The sequence below is a fragment of the Erigeron canadensis genome, chromosome 9 (assembly GCF_010389155.1).
Source record: "Erigeron canadensis isolate Cc75 chromosome 9, C_canadensis_v1, whole genome shotgun sequence".
Taxonomy (NCBI): domain Eukaryota; kingdom Viridiplantae; phylum Streptophyta; class Magnoliopsida; order Asterales; family Asteraceae; genus Erigeron; species Erigeron canadensis.
The window spans coordinates 9,194,409-9,209,855 of record NC_057769.1 but is presented as its reverse complement, the minus strand read 5'-3'; the positions used below and the strand labels follow the sequence as shown (position 1 = coordinate 9,209,855).

General features: G+C 31.4%; 3 protein-coding genes across 3 annotated transcripts; 2 read left to right on the top strand and 1 right to left on the bottom strand.

Annotated features, from left to right (window-relative positions):
• The first annotated feature begins 1,814 nt into the window (after window positions 1–1,814).
• On the top strand, window positions 1,815–5,876 carry LOC122582132 (epoxide hydrolase A-like). The gene is made up of 3 exons (XM_043754490.1): window positions 1,815–2,354; window positions 5,062–5,297; window positions 5,452–5,876. The coding sequence occupies exons 1-3, from the start codon at window positions 1,890–1,892 to the stop codon at window positions 5,696–5,698; spliced, it is 948 nt and encodes a 315-aa protein (XP_043610425.1). The 5' UTR covers window positions 1,815–1,889; the 3' UTR covers window positions 5,699–5,876.
• A 1,485-nt stretch (window positions 5,877–7,361) lies between these two features.
• Window positions 7,362–9,512, bottom strand: LOC122581365 (60S ribosomal protein L18-3). The gene is made up of 5 exons (XM_043753586.1): window positions 9,419–9,512; window positions 9,230–9,319; window positions 9,019–9,147; window positions 8,119–8,301; window positions 7,362–7,646 (listed from the first exon to the last, which is right to left on the bottom strand). Exons 1-5 carry the CDS (start codon window positions 9,419–9,421, stop codon window positions 7,488–7,490), a joined length of 564 nt encoding a protein of 187 aa, XP_043609521.1. The 5' UTR covers window positions 9,422–9,512; the 3' UTR covers window positions 7,362–7,487.
• Window positions 9,513–14,446: 4,934 nt separating this feature from the next.
• On the top strand, window positions 14,447–15,353 carry LOC122582221. Its single transcript, XM_043754582.1, has one exon. The coding sequence runs from the start codon at window positions 14,530–14,532 to the stop codon at window positions 15,049–15,051; it is 522 nt and encodes a 173-aa protein (XP_043610517.1). The 5' UTR covers window positions 14,447–14,529; the 3' UTR covers window positions 15,052–15,353.
• Window positions 15,354–15,447: the final 94 nt, after the last annotated feature.

Here is a 15,447-nt window from a genome sequence, read left to right as displayed (position 1 = left end):
TGATGGGTTTTTCACCCAACTTATGTGCATAACAGTCTCATATTCCCTTTCCCATATACATATTAATTAGTGCCATATTTTTTGTATTTAGAAAAATTATATATAAGATATCTTTGAAGGTGCACACCCACTTTAAATACAAGGAACACCCTATGTAACAAGACATGACCCATTAGCAAAACAATAGAGATTTATTAGTTTTGAGCCCATTGAAAATTTAAAAAGAAAAGCCCAGTAAAAAGAATATGTAAGTGATATACTTCTCCTACTATTAATTAGAAAGAATAATTTAAAAATAGCCCTAATTATATTTACATAAATATCTAATTGATATACATCTATTTCCTAATGTACAACACTTACTTTCTAAATTATGGAATTGGCAAATCAAGAAGAAAATGGAACTGTGAGAGAGTAAGGTTTCGTTCTTTGTTTAATAATTAAGAACTTAATGCATTCATTTCATAAGTTTTTTTTGACTTAATAAATAAATATAACCGTCAATTACCTATTTTTTATTTAATAAATATATACATTATTTATACATTCAACCACTTAATATATATGTACGTGTGAAACATTTTGTTTGATAGCTTTTGCTAGGTGTGAACATACCTTTTCATTCTTTTTCCTATCATGTTTTGCCTTTGTTCACTTTAGTAAAAGAAATAAAGGAAAGGTATGGTCTTGTTGCCGAACTTTAAAATCTCCTAGTCAGTGGGGGAGCCAAGATTCTTACTTTGAGTTGTCGATCAATTTTCATAACACTAAATGTAAATTATACTTACAAAATTCAATAACTATACAATAATCTGGGGTTGCCAACTAATAAAAACTTAGAAATAGTATTAGAAATACAGAGTTTTATAGAAATTGTATGGTTGTCATGGTCACTCTTACTATATATTTCCTGCTCCTAGTCCCTTTACATTGGAAAGTTCTTTTTTGTAACCACGAAAGTCCCACGAGGCAAACCTGGCCAAGACTCCATGTATTATGTATACCTTACAAACTCATAAAATCGGATTTTAGATTATCATCTTCCGCAATTTTGAAACTTTCATAACTTGTGATCATGCGTTACAATAAGATTTTAAAACTACCAGAATTTCAACTTAAAACCTACTATACGTACTCGAAAAAATTATCAAGATTGATCACTACTCCTACCTGCTACATTAAAAAAATCTCGGGATGACTCATCCACCACTCCTATAAAGTCGCATCAAAAGGCTTGATTTGGTAAACAAACAAAAAAGAAAACCTGGTATCATTCTATTCGAAAAGGTTTCGTTATTGACCAAAATGTTGCATTTTGGAAAGGGAAGTTTTATTCATTAAGAATCCATATATCTCAACAAGCATGTGAGGAATAAAGACCACTATCTTTATGCTATAGCAAAAGATAAGAATCCTTCAAATATGCGACTGACTTGATGCTATACTATACCAACCCAAATGGAATGACTCTATTAATTTTTTTTCTATATATTTCTCTATTCACAAGGTGTCTATTACGGGTGTGTATTAAAAAACCCGAGCATGATACTATGTGATAAAATCTAAATAATTATACGGGATGTGATATGTGATTCGTCACACGGACGAGTTACTATATATATTCATTTGGTTTCTCCGGCCATAATATAGACACATAATTGCTTTGAAAATACGTATGCTAGTAAAAGACAAGTTTTCTTGTGGTGAACTTACCCTTTGGCCATATGGCCCATATAGTATTATCATCATGCGCCCGACAAAAGTATATATATAAAGGACGTCAAAAGCCATATATGTAATCCAACAAAGTAAAATCCAAAGCTCACACTACTCCTTATATATTAGCCACACAATTACACCAAGAATGATTCTAAGCACACAAATACAACATGGACAAAATACAACATAGTAACATCAAAGTAAACGGCATCAATATGCATGTTGCCGAGATCGGAGAAGGCCCGGCCGTGCTATTTGTTCACGGCTTCCCGGAGCTATGGTACACGTGGCGACACCAAATGTTGTTTATATCATCCAAAGGCTATCGTGCAATAGCCCCCGACCTTCGTGGCTTTGGTGACACAGAAGCGCCACCTTTGCCCACTAGCTACACGGCCTTACACATAGTCGGGGACCTAGTCGGCTTGCTTGACTCGTTGGGGTTAGACAAGGTTTACTTGGTTGGTCATGACTGGGGTGCCATAATCTCATGGTATTTTTGCTTGTTTAGACCGGACCGTATTAAGGCTTTGGTTAACATGAGTGTCGTCTATACTCCTAGGGATCCTTCGGTTAAACCGCTAGATTACTATCGAAAGACTTTTGGTGACGATTTCTACGTATGCAGGTTCCAGGTGATTACTTTAAAAAAATTTCTTTGTTGGTAACTACAGTAAAACCTCTATAAACTAATAATGTCGGGACCGAGGTTTTTTATAAATTTATTGACATATTATTATATCGATAAATATTAATAAATTGTTAATTTAAAGATATTCATATATAACCTTCAAAATTTCCCTTTTTAATTTTCATTTTTAATTTATGTTGACACATTAAACTAAATGAACTTGTCAAGTGCATTGTTTTGAATTAAAGATAGTTCAATGTACATGATTATAAATTTATCACTATAAAATGCCAAAGGATAGGTTTAAAGTCACATCAACTATGGCTTCTAAACTAAAAGGTGTTAAAAAAATCAACCATGAGTCCATGACCAATCAGCAACAAAAATTGTTATTCATGTATTAGAGAGATCATCAAGGATGTACCCAAAAAAATTTGGTGCAGTGGCTTGACAAAACTTTTGATCTGAAAGTTAGTCAAACTATAATATAAAACACTCTCAAAAGATCATTGAACACTTCACAACTTTTTTGTTACAATAGGAGAAAATAATGCCTCAACTCTTAAATGCGATGAGAAAATTTAAAGATGAACTCAATTTAGATTCCAAGTTCCAAAAAAAAAACAAGTAACTATAGATTCATTATTTTACTAGACAATGCTAAAACTTTGAAATATTTAAGGAATTATTAATTTATAATTTTATTGAGATTAATATATTTACATTAGGGTTTCAAAAAAGTTATTATCTTATAATTTTATTGATTGAGGTCCGATTTTATATAGGTCCCAAGTTGGGACTAGACAAATTATTAATTTTATCGAGGTTATTATTTTATCGAGTATTAAATTATAGAGGTTTCACTGTATTAGTATTATTGTTGATGCGTATATATATGTTTGAGGCCACCTTGAAGACGTAGTGGCTAACATCCTGCTATACCTCTTTGTAAAATATTTGAGATTCGAATTCTGCTAGGTACAAAATCTTGAAATATAGGCAGGAAAGAATTTAAAACAGTCACGGTTAACCCAGTTAGGCCGCATGCATACGTCTGAGCCATAAATCGACTCATCTTCTCTAACTAACCGGCCTGAATAAGAAAAAACCTTATGTCAGCCTTTTGTAAAGAAAGAAACTGTTTAGTGCCCCAATACCTCGACGGTGTATGGGGAAGGTTAAGATGTAGGCAGACCTTACCTCTACTACAAAAAAGCAGGCCTTCGGAGACTGAAAAGTCAGTCGTTGTTGATTATTCAGTTACTACAGCTTAGTCGTAGAAAGTACCAGCCTATAGAAAACAGGAAAATCTGTCTCTATTTTTCAGTCTCCGAAGGCCTTTTTTTAAGAGATGCTTCCATGTTCCACCTAAATTGTAAAAAAGACCCTCCAACCTTTGCATGGGATGAGGATCGGACCCATGATTTCTGTGGTGTTTACCACTTCTTAGGGTGGGGGAGGGCTTCCCCACTCCTCCCCTCCCCTCCCAGATTTTTTCTTCTCTTCCCCTCCCCTTTTGCTAGGAGCACCTCGCCATCCCTCCCCTCTCCTCCCCACCCTTTTCTATTTAATTTCATTTCTATTTATTTTATTTCAAATAATAATAATATATACATGTGTGTGTATATGTGTCAGTGTGTATTTGTGTAGTGTGTATGTGTGTGTACGTGTATTAAATATATTAGTAAAATAGTTTTTAAAACTATAAATTTAAACATTTTATAGACAGTTAAAATCAATTTAAAATACTATTAATAATAATTATGTACAAAAAACAAGAATATAGGAAAAACATTTTGAGCCAATATGATAAATAGCTTAAACTCTAGGGTATAAAGTGTAAATTTGAGTTTAATATATACCACATATATCGATTGTGAGTCTTTTGTCTTCTTTCCCAACTCTGCACACACATATACACATAAATATATATATATATATATATATATCAATTTCCATGGCAGCCAAAAGAAAAAGAAAAACAGAAGTAACGTTCAACAAACGGTAACAAAGGTGGGGATAGACCCGGGGACAGCCCTCTCCATGCCGATCACCACCCAACCGGTACCGGTACCACGGGGCAGTGTTCCTCTCGGTACCGGACCGGTACCGGTGTGGTGCCTAACCCACTCCGTCCAGCCTTATGCCGGCCTTATGTATGCATAGATATTTTAACCAAATATTTATATGTACATACATGTGAAATGTCATTATATGGATATATTGTACTATCTGGCATTGCCATCACTATCATTAGTATTTTCTATATAGAGAGAAAGCTAAGGTGCACACCCAAAGTTATAAATTATGAAGAAAAAGCTATGTCGCCACTTCCTAATATTGGCTTTAAAAAAAATGAAAAATAATAGTGTAGTACGTACATAAATACTCTTCCTATATATAGAAGTCTTTTAAGTTTATCTATACATAATAGTATATCATGTAGATATGTATGTTTTAGTCTTAGATTAATTGGAAACCTGTTAAGTTTAAGTTTTATATATACAAAAGTTCTTTAATAAGTTACTTGATACAGTATATAAATATTAAGAACCTTTATGTGAATCTTATCTCTTTAAAAGAGAAAAGTATACCATCATTTTGTAAGAAAGGACAGAAAAAAGGCAATTTGTTGTGCAATGATCATCCAACTTACAACTTGTAGGATTTTACATTTGTAAAGAAGTTATGATAATGGTACATGTCTACAGGAAATCGGGTGGGAAGAAGAGTATGGAAAGGTCGATACCAAAAGACAACTAGCCGCAAGTTATTTTAATCGAAATCCAAGTGCACCCAAGCTGCCTAAAGACTATGCCAAGTGTTTTAACCCACATCCGTATACTATACCTTCTTGGTTCACAAAACAAGACCTTGACTATTTTGCATCTAAGTTTCGTGCCACAGGGTTCCGTGGAGGATTCAATTACTATCGTTGTTTTGATCTGTAAGTATGCAAAACTAAGGTTTTCTTTTTGTTCAAAAATTCCAAGAGAATTTGACATAAGACAATTTGGAATATCCTATATTAACCTAACAGGACAGAGCAAGGGAATTCCAAGTTCTTTAAGTTCCATCTAAAATATTTAGAATCTTTGCAGAAACTGGGAATTGTGTGCTGCGTGGACGAAATATAAGATAGTGGTGCCTGTAAAATTCATAGTAGGAGACTTGGATCTCACGTATCACTTTCCGGGAACAAAGGAGTACATACACGGTGGTGGATTCAAGGAAGCGGTACCAGGGCTGGAAGAAGTCGTGGTGATGGAAGGAGTTGGTCACTTCATAAACCAAGAGAAGTCACAAGAGATTAACTACCATATTTACGACTTCATTACAAAGTTTTAAGCTCACATTAACCTGGCATTTGGGCTTGTTGTATCAATGATTTCGAAAAGTGTGTTCTATACTTCCATAGACATGTACTTTTTTGCTTTCTTTTTCTTGAACCATGAAAGAATTCTACTGGATGTGCCATGAGTTTATAACTTTGAGATTTAAACTTGAATGTGAATGTATTTGATCATTTTTTTTTCTTGAATCCAGTTGATACTTTGATGTGACACCATTTGTAAATTTGAAGTTAAACCAGGACATCTTGTCCCTACAAATTTTTTGATCAGTCTTTTCATGATCAATTAATCCCACTTCTACATAAAAGAAGTATAAGCTTATTTATCAACCAAAAATTTACTTTAGATATGTGGGCTCAATTAAACCCAACTGATCGAGTGGACATTATTTGTTTGCTATTTGATGATTTTGAAAAGTTGCAATTGGTATCAGAAAGCATTGATGTCAAAGTCGTCCTAGTATTTCTTTGCTGAACTGACCACGGTAACAAAGTCTTGCATTTGTATAAAACTGTAACAGCATCCAATAACATCACAATGAGGTGCTAGATTGTACAACTTGTTTATCAAAAGATTAATAATGTTTATCACTTTGAAATAATAATCGTTTTAACCAACTTTTTTTAATAAGAAAATCTTTTAGTTAACTTCATTTTAATTTGAAAGAAAAAAATCCTATGGTTTGGTCAAGTTAGTGTTTTAATTTCTTAAACATTATCCAAAATGGGGGTTTGGCAATATTCAACACAATCCAAAACCTGACCTAACATAGAAGAAACTGAGTTAGGATGGTGTATTCTTTACATATCATCTTGAAAGATGAAACCAACCTATTTGACCTTTATGACTAGACACAACATGTTTTACTACTCATCCACCTAGTTAGTTTGGCAAGTTAGGAGTTACATTTAAGTTTTTCAACCCCATTTTGATATCAAGTCAGATTCATGTTGGTATTTTCAACCTTGCACCAACCAACCCGGTTACCAATCTTATTTAGAACTAATGATTAAAACATTGAAATATAAAGTTAAATAAGTATATAACATTATTAATCTTTTTGCAAAATAGTAACTATGCAGGACTTTTGTTCTGACCATCCAGCATGCAGATGCCTGGGAAGGTTGTAAAATCATCAGAGAAAATCAAACTAAAGTTTAGCAACTTTTAACAGTCATACTAATGGAAATACATACACAAAAAAAACCTAAAGATTGCCACAAGACTGTCACTGATTTTATGGACTTGTGTGATTTCAGTGTGAAGAGCCAGTATTAAAGATAAACATAAAACAAAGGGAAGTGATATTGGTACCATCCCTTTCAATTAGGGAAATGATATCAGTACCATTTTATTTGATAAATTCAACACAGCTGCACATCAATTGCTTGTAAAGTCAGCTATAAAACTTGTACTCTGTGGTACATCAATTAAAAATAACAAAATAACAGTACGAATATCACTTCCCTTTCAATTAGTACATGATTTTGGTAAATTGATTAAAAGAGATGGTAACAATATTATTTCCCTAGAACATATGCCAAACAAGCATCATAAGAACCAACAGATGCTGTTCTAAAGACCAAAAACAGTTTTAGAAAAATAATGCCTAAAATCCAAGTCAAAACCGCAATTCATTACCCATAGTAAGACGGATGTTAACCACGAAAAATTCATCATAGCAAGTACCCAAACGAAAACTAAATGTTTTACCAAGAAGACAATATTCAAAATCTGGAAAAATAAAACATTGAAACTGATTCATGGAAAACAAAGATAATAGCTTAGTTTCTAAAGCCTCTGCTGTTTCTTCTACCTCGGGCCTTCTCAAACTTCCTTCCAGTTGATCTCACATAGGGCTTGGTGTGGCTGTGTGGTACACCAGGAGCCTTACCAAAGTGCCTCACTGCTTCACGACAATTCTTTGGGCCTCTAAGAAGAACCTAAACCAAACAACCAACACATATTATAAAGCATTAAAATAAATTTAGTACTTCGGCACAAACTAATGCAAAAACTTTCTCAAGAGGGCAATAAATAAGTTGACCATATCTAACAACAAAGCAAGCCCGATAACTCAAACATAACAGACTTACAATTATCATTTAACTTAAACAAAGAGATGATAAAAGTGCATCACTTTTATCTATACACCACTAACTAGTGTGATGTAAAAGATGCAGTGTACACTTATGAAACATTATTGTTGGTGAATGGTGATATATACAAAACTGGAAACAGATCACTTGTAGCATTTTTCAGTCAAATTTTAGGATTTACAACTCATTTTTTGGTTGTTCAAAAACAAAATGACAAAGAAATTAATGCAGGGATAAGCATTCTTGAGAAATAATGTAACAGTTATAGCAATTAGAACTCAGTATAAGCTTAGTTCATCAAGAAAAAAGTACATACAGTGTTTTGTCCAAGTGGAGCTCTTAAAGCAAGCTGATCAAAAGTCAAACATTCTCCACCGGCCTTCTCTATCCTTGCTCTTGCGGTTTCAGTGAACCTAAGTGCAGTTACCTTGAGACAGGGGATTTCATGAACCCTAACATCGTCTGTAACTGTGCCCACAATCACGGCAATCTTGTCATCCTATTCAACCAGAAGTTAAACATCATAACCAGCATTACATATTTATTAAAATAAATTCACTATCGTGTTTATAAAATTGATCAATTCAGAAAAGGTGGCAGTAAATACAGTGGGGTGTTCATTAACTAGCTGCACAATAGCTGGTCATTGTAAATGCTATTTTTTATCATCTTGGCCTATAAACTTGGTGAAAGTATTAAACTTTCATTTTTCAAGACGAACACAACATTAATAGTGAAATTCATCGCAAATGGAGCGTTTTACTAACTTTATAGTCTCAAAACCAATTTTCTAATGAGCACTCTTGAAACACCAATATGAAATACCCTATTGCTAGTTTATATCATATCAACCCTAGATGCAGGCATAAATCTAAACTACACTACTTATGCACAAAGAAATACAAGTATTCAATAAGTAGTATAGAAGTTAGTCATTAACTAACCCACAAACTTAGTTATCAAACTTGGAAAACTGTTGTAAATTAGTCATTCTTATGTAAAATACATCAAATATTGTAGCTATAAATAACAAAAATGACATAACCAAACATTTTCTAGATATTAATACCTAAATTATCAAAACAACTTAGTTAAAGGGCAGTGTGAAACACCAAATGAGAATCTTACTAATCAATATGACATAAATCTTCATAATATGCTTGTTTTTTTATAATTAATTATTTAAAAAAAAAAAACAGAGAGAACAAGTTGTAACCTTTCCAGACATGTAACGAACGAGACGAGACAAAGAAATGGGGGGTTTGTTGATTTTGCTCATAAAAAGCCTCTTCAATATCACTGCATTGAAGTTGCTTCCAGTCCTCCTCACCAAAAACCGGTACAGCTGTTCCATACCATCAACATCATTTATTATTTAAAAAAAAAAAAACTTGATATATAAATACAAAACATAAAATGAATTGAACCTTGACAAGGAGTTTAAGGTAGATGTCATCGGATCTAGGTGCGTTTCTTTTGGTTTTCTTGCTCTTCCCACCAGCAACAAGATCGATACCCTATTATTACATTAAACAAAGAAACAAAAGTTTTAAGGATTAACAAGTGACATGTATATAATTTATTACAGAAAATTAAGAGGGTGGACAACGGAATACCATGATAGCGGCGGAGCTTGGTGCTGTGCAAAAATGTGTGGTTTGTGGACAGGGAAAATGGAAAACCTAATAGGGTTTATTTATTTATGATATACTCGTGATTAGGACTTCTGAGTAGATTCATTTTTAATGGGCTCCCAAAGTCCAATATTGGATTGGCCCAACTTGTAATGGCGTTCGGTATTCCTTCAATTTATTTGGATTTTTTAACATCACGAGAGTAAGTACCCGCGCGTTACAGCGGTGAGATGGTGGGGTGGTAGCTAGGTCTTAGACTGTGATACATCATAAAATTTGATATGTCATAAAGTATGATAGTCAAATGCCTTAGCCATACGGGTTCCGTCTCGAATTTAAAAATTCGTCGAAAGTATATCGAATGACATCTCTAATGAAAAAGCATGAAATTTAAAGAAAACCTATATAATTTTTATAATTTATCGATGTACGGTTTTTGAAATAAAAGATTTTGAATGAATTGGAGAAATAAATGATTTATGGATGAAAAAGAAAAAAAATGATTGGTTGAGATTTAAGGAGAGAAAAAGGGTATTATAGATTTATAATAATTTTAAGTAAATATAAAATAGATAGGATGGGCATTCTGGGAAAATACTTAAAATCAATATTGAAAATTTAAGTTCAATGTTGAAAATATAGAGGTTTTTTGCTTTATAATATAGTATAGATAATTCAAGACAATCCAATAACATCCAATAAGGCAATATATGGAGATTGAATTACGCATATCTCGGAAAAAACCTAGGACTTTCGAGAACTCTCTAATAATCCACTCCCACAAATGTTGAAAGTAAGTTTCGAACTCTAGTAGATTTTTCCAAAATCTAAAACCTTAGGGTGCGTTTAGTTCAAGAAAACTCCATTCTTTTCCATTTTCATTTTCCAAGAAAACATGGAAAACAGGAAACGCGTTCAAATTGTAATTTTTTAAAAAAGTTTTCCTAGAAAATGAAAATTCTCTTTTCCAACTTTTGCACTAAAATTAAAAAACTGTTTTTTTTATTTTTTGTTTTCACTTTTCTATTTTCTAAACCTTTTATAAAACTAAAATTAGAAAACAGGTGAATTTAAACATGTTTTCTAGTTTTTCAAAATGAAAAAATGAAAACTCCATCTTTCATTTTGAACGCGTTTTCAAAATTTTCAAGGGCTTTTTAGAAATGAAAAACCTTTTCATTTTCTAGAAAACTAAAAATGAAAAACTTAAAAACATTTTCTCTAACTAAACGCGCCATTAGTCTTTTACCAATAAGTCATCAACCTATTAGTTGGTGAAAAAAAGGTATTACTTAATACAGTTAGTATAAAAATGTTTAGTGTTGTTCGGATTGTGTTTGTAAAATAAATTATGTATTTAAAAACTATATATATTTTGGAAAACATGTAATAACCCGCTTTCCAAAACTGCATTTTATCGTAGATGATTAGTTATTTTGCCCAACATTTTTTTTCACTATACAAACGCAATAATCAGATTATTAGTTTAAAACAAAATCACTAGCATTCTTTTAGCTTTTATATTGTGTTGTGAAATTCCTTAAGTTAATATCAAGCAATGTTATTGGCTTGATATTAATTTGATCTTGTTAGTTGTATAAGGTACAAGCAACTTGAACGAGTAAACGAAACCCAAAATATCTAACCCTTTTAAAAATTAGTTAAGTGATAAATCATCGTTTTTTATATATGAAAATATTTATAAAACTTAAATTATAAAACTATATGTGGTATTGTTGAGTTGGTTAACATGTATATTCTTTTATCAATAGGGTTTTGTTCCAGTTGTCAGATTATTTTACTTTAAGGAATTCTATACTAAGAAGCAAAGGCTCAAACCTGCTGAAGACATCTGAAGATGAAGTATTTGTAACGCTATACTCATCAAACACATAAGAAAGCAATCTTTTTAAGGCATTACCAAGTGTTGAACTCAGGGTGGTCACACCTATTTCATAAAGTGTTAGCATTCTTCCGTTAATAAAAAAAACATGTATATTTCTCTTCGCTTTTTTGTATCTTTTACCACTAGAGATGTGAATTTAAAATTTTGAAAATTCTTTTAAAAAATCACTGTTTTGTAGGTTGTAAAGTTTAATTAAGTTGAAAAAAAAAAAAAATTCTTCCATGTTTAATTATTTCGGAATTACTCATGAGTTTTGGATAATCATGTATCATATCAGACTCAAAAATGCTTGATAATTTGTTCACTTAGTTTGAAAGACTTCTACGACCATATTAAAGTGTATTTCCTTTTCCACATGAATAATGGGTTTGGTGTTAAGTAACCAAACATAGCAAGTTAACGAAAAAAATTTTGCACTTCATTTGTTAGAAACATACCTACATATTTGGAAAAAAAAAAAAAAAAAATCTTATCAACTACCATGAGTGAAAATCATTTGATGTATACAATAGGTAATAGCTTATTTTCTACAATTTATTGTCTAGTAGTAAGATATGAACGTGAAAAACCAACAAGGCTAGACAAATGTTTAACATCTTTGTTTGTCAAGAGTCTTATTCTTAAGATTCATAAGGTTGGAGGTCATTATCTATCTTACATAAAACTTTGAAGCAATTTTTCTACACTGTCGTGATAAGGACAAGATTGTCTACAATTTAAACTCCCTCGCATCGAGGTATTGAGACCCAAAACTTATGAAAAACACATTAAGTTCTTACTTACACTTTCTCTAGTATAATATGAAGTGGTGGAGTCGAGATTTGACACTAAAAGAAGTCAGTTGCGAGATTGAGATAGGCCTATTGGGGAAATTAACACTGATTCAAGCAATGACAACTTATATAAAAAGTTGTCTTAATTGAGTGGGGTCGAATATTTTCTAGCCCTTATCTACTCTAATACTATGATATTATAGTTATTATAAAAGACTAGTTCTAATACTCATACGATGTACGATAGTTATATATATTATATCATAAAAAAATTCGAATATGTCTCATATATGATTCGTGAGTTTCAAATAAATTGTGGTTAAAGTATGATGATCAAAGCTAAATTACAATAAACGATTATAATAAATATAAAGTATGTTTAGTTAGAATTTTGGATTTACCATAAAATTTTAGAATTATATTAAAATCAAAACTTGTAATCCCTAGTAAAGGACGACAAATAGCCTTGTGATTTTTTTATCGTAAACTCAAATTTTTTAAGTTTTCATATTAATAACTTATTATAAGTGATATAACTTATTTTAAGTAATATAATAAATAAGAGTGAAAGAATTGAGAAAGAAGAAAAGATAACTTATTAGTGAAAAAACGATCATTAAATAAGGTTATAATGTCTTTTGTATTAATAAGCCAAGAGTTAGAGTTTAATTATAAGTCTAATAAGAACATTGAATCTGTATACAATTAAAAAAGCTAATTTAATAAAATAAATAAATTAAAAAACATGTGTCGATTAAGGATTATGTCACGTGCCATTTTAAGAATATCTCAATCATGTTTTAGTTTATTGGTAGATATATATGGTGAGATTCGATACCCATACCCACACGGCCACACCCACACTTAAATCTCCAATTAACTAGTTAACTAATTGTAGTGATTATTATTATTACATTGGGTGAATTTGATTGATTAAGATACACACTTTAAGAAAATTAAAATCATACTTCTATTCTCCACCCATTTTTCCTTCCTGAAATCGACCCAATTTCAATCTTTCAATTTAACAGAATAATGGAAGATTATTGTTATTGTTATTGTTGAATGATTATAGAATTGGATTGAAGTTTGATTTAGACTAGAGTTAAAGGAAGAAGAAGAAGAAAAAGAAGAAGTGAGTGGGTTGGTGGCGGTGAGTCACAAAAGGATGGATGGCTGGCACTTCTCCTGAGTGCCACACCCCTTTCTAATTTATTTTTTTTGGTATTTTACCCGTTATCCGCTAAAGTTTCAACTAAATTAACCCCGTATCCAAAAATAAAATACTAGGAAATTATTAAGAATTAAAATATAAACATAATTTTGAAAGCAGTTGTACTCATAATGTGATAATATTATGAAAGATTATTAAGAATTAAAATATAAACATAATTTTGATTCTGCACTTGATATTCAAGTATATGTATTTGATCATAATACGAGCTCATAACACGAATAGTTTATTTTCAATCACTCGTCTTATGATAATTAGATAACAATTAGGATTGTTTCCATATTTTTTGTTAACAATTAAGACTCTTGATTTGAGTGACAATTGTAACTATAAACATTAATACGTAAATCTAATATATAATAAAGGAGAAAATTGTGTACTTTTTTTTATTAGAGATAAAATGAATCTTGAATGGAGTTAATATTGATTTGGTTAATAAATCATTAGGTTTTGATATAATTTTTTGTAGACAATATTTCACATGTTGAAATTATTTTAATTAATTAAATGATTATAAATTTAAAAAAATTTCTCAAGTTAATGGCTAAAAATAAATATACATTAAATATCCAGGGTTAAAAATGTGTAAATTATTGATGGAAAATAAAAAAATGTAAATTAATGAAAATTTTCTACAAATTAATATATATATTAATATAATAATATATTTGGATAGTGATTATTAGAAATTTTAATTTATAGTTAATTTAAATAATGACATAAGTCAATTTGATGAAATTAAATAATTTAATTAGTTAATAAGTTATTAGTTTAACTGTCTTATAATATATATTAAGATAAGATTGTACCTATAAACAACCGAATTGTAACCCAAACTAAAATCAAAATGCTAAAGTAACTCATTTTATATGTAATCATTTATAATCACGTTAAGTTTTTGATCATGAACCCATAAATTTTTTGCTATCTGTGTATCAAACTATCGATCAATTGTGATTTACTGATTTTACTAACACAAAAACTTGGAGAGAGAAAAAAAAAAAACATGTATCAATTCACACACTAGTGGTTAGGTATGAAGAATGTGTGATAATATATATACATCGTACACATATCACATACAAACACAACTACAAAACCCTATACAACAAACCCCACAACACCAAAAACACACACACACACACATTCACTAGTCAAACTCTTTGACTTTATTCCCAAAATGCCCTCCTTCCTCTTTATCCTCCTCCTATCTTTCCCTTTACTAATCTCCACAACCACCACTACCAACCCACCAACAGCCTATGAAGCACTGGAGCTCTACGACTTTCCGACCGGCCTACTTCCGGTGGGTGTCACCGGATACACACTAGACCAAACCACCGGCGCGTTTGAAGTCTACTTACCAGAAACATGTAAATATACCGTACAAGGATATAATCTAAGATACCAATCAACAATAAGTGGGATTATAAGTAAAGATAAGTTGACAAATTTAAAGGGCATAAGTGTCAAAGTGTTGTTTGTTTGGGTGAATATTGTTGAAGTTAGTCGTGACGGTGATGAGTTGTATTTATCTGTTGGTATATTGTCTGCTTCTTTTGATATTAGTGGGTTTATTGAATCTCCTCAGTGTGGATGTGGGTTTGATTGTAATGGGCTTGGGCTCGGGCTTGAAAGTGTTCAAAAAGATGATGATGATGATGCGACAACGATACCCAATTCTGTCAAAAGCGGGATATAAACTGCTCCCTCAATTTAAGTTGAAGAAGTCCTGGTTTTTTAGTTATTATATCAACAAGTTTTGGTTGGTTTTAATTGAATAAATTTGTGTAGCGGTTTTAGTAAATGCAAGCACATGGGACTTGGGAGTAGGTGTTACTGTGTTAGCTTAACTTGGTTGTCTAGCTAGATGGATTTCCACGTTTTGTGGAATAATAATAAAATAAGAATACTTGTTATTAGTCAAGTTTTTGACCTTTTGTAACTTTTGATCATGATATCAAATTGATGGCTAGTAAAGTTTCTCGAGTTGGAATTTGGAAATGTGTTTCATATATAAGGATAATTGTTATGGGTGTGAGAGTGGTTTCTTCGACTCAAAATTACTCAAATTTTTACATCACCATCTTTTAATAAA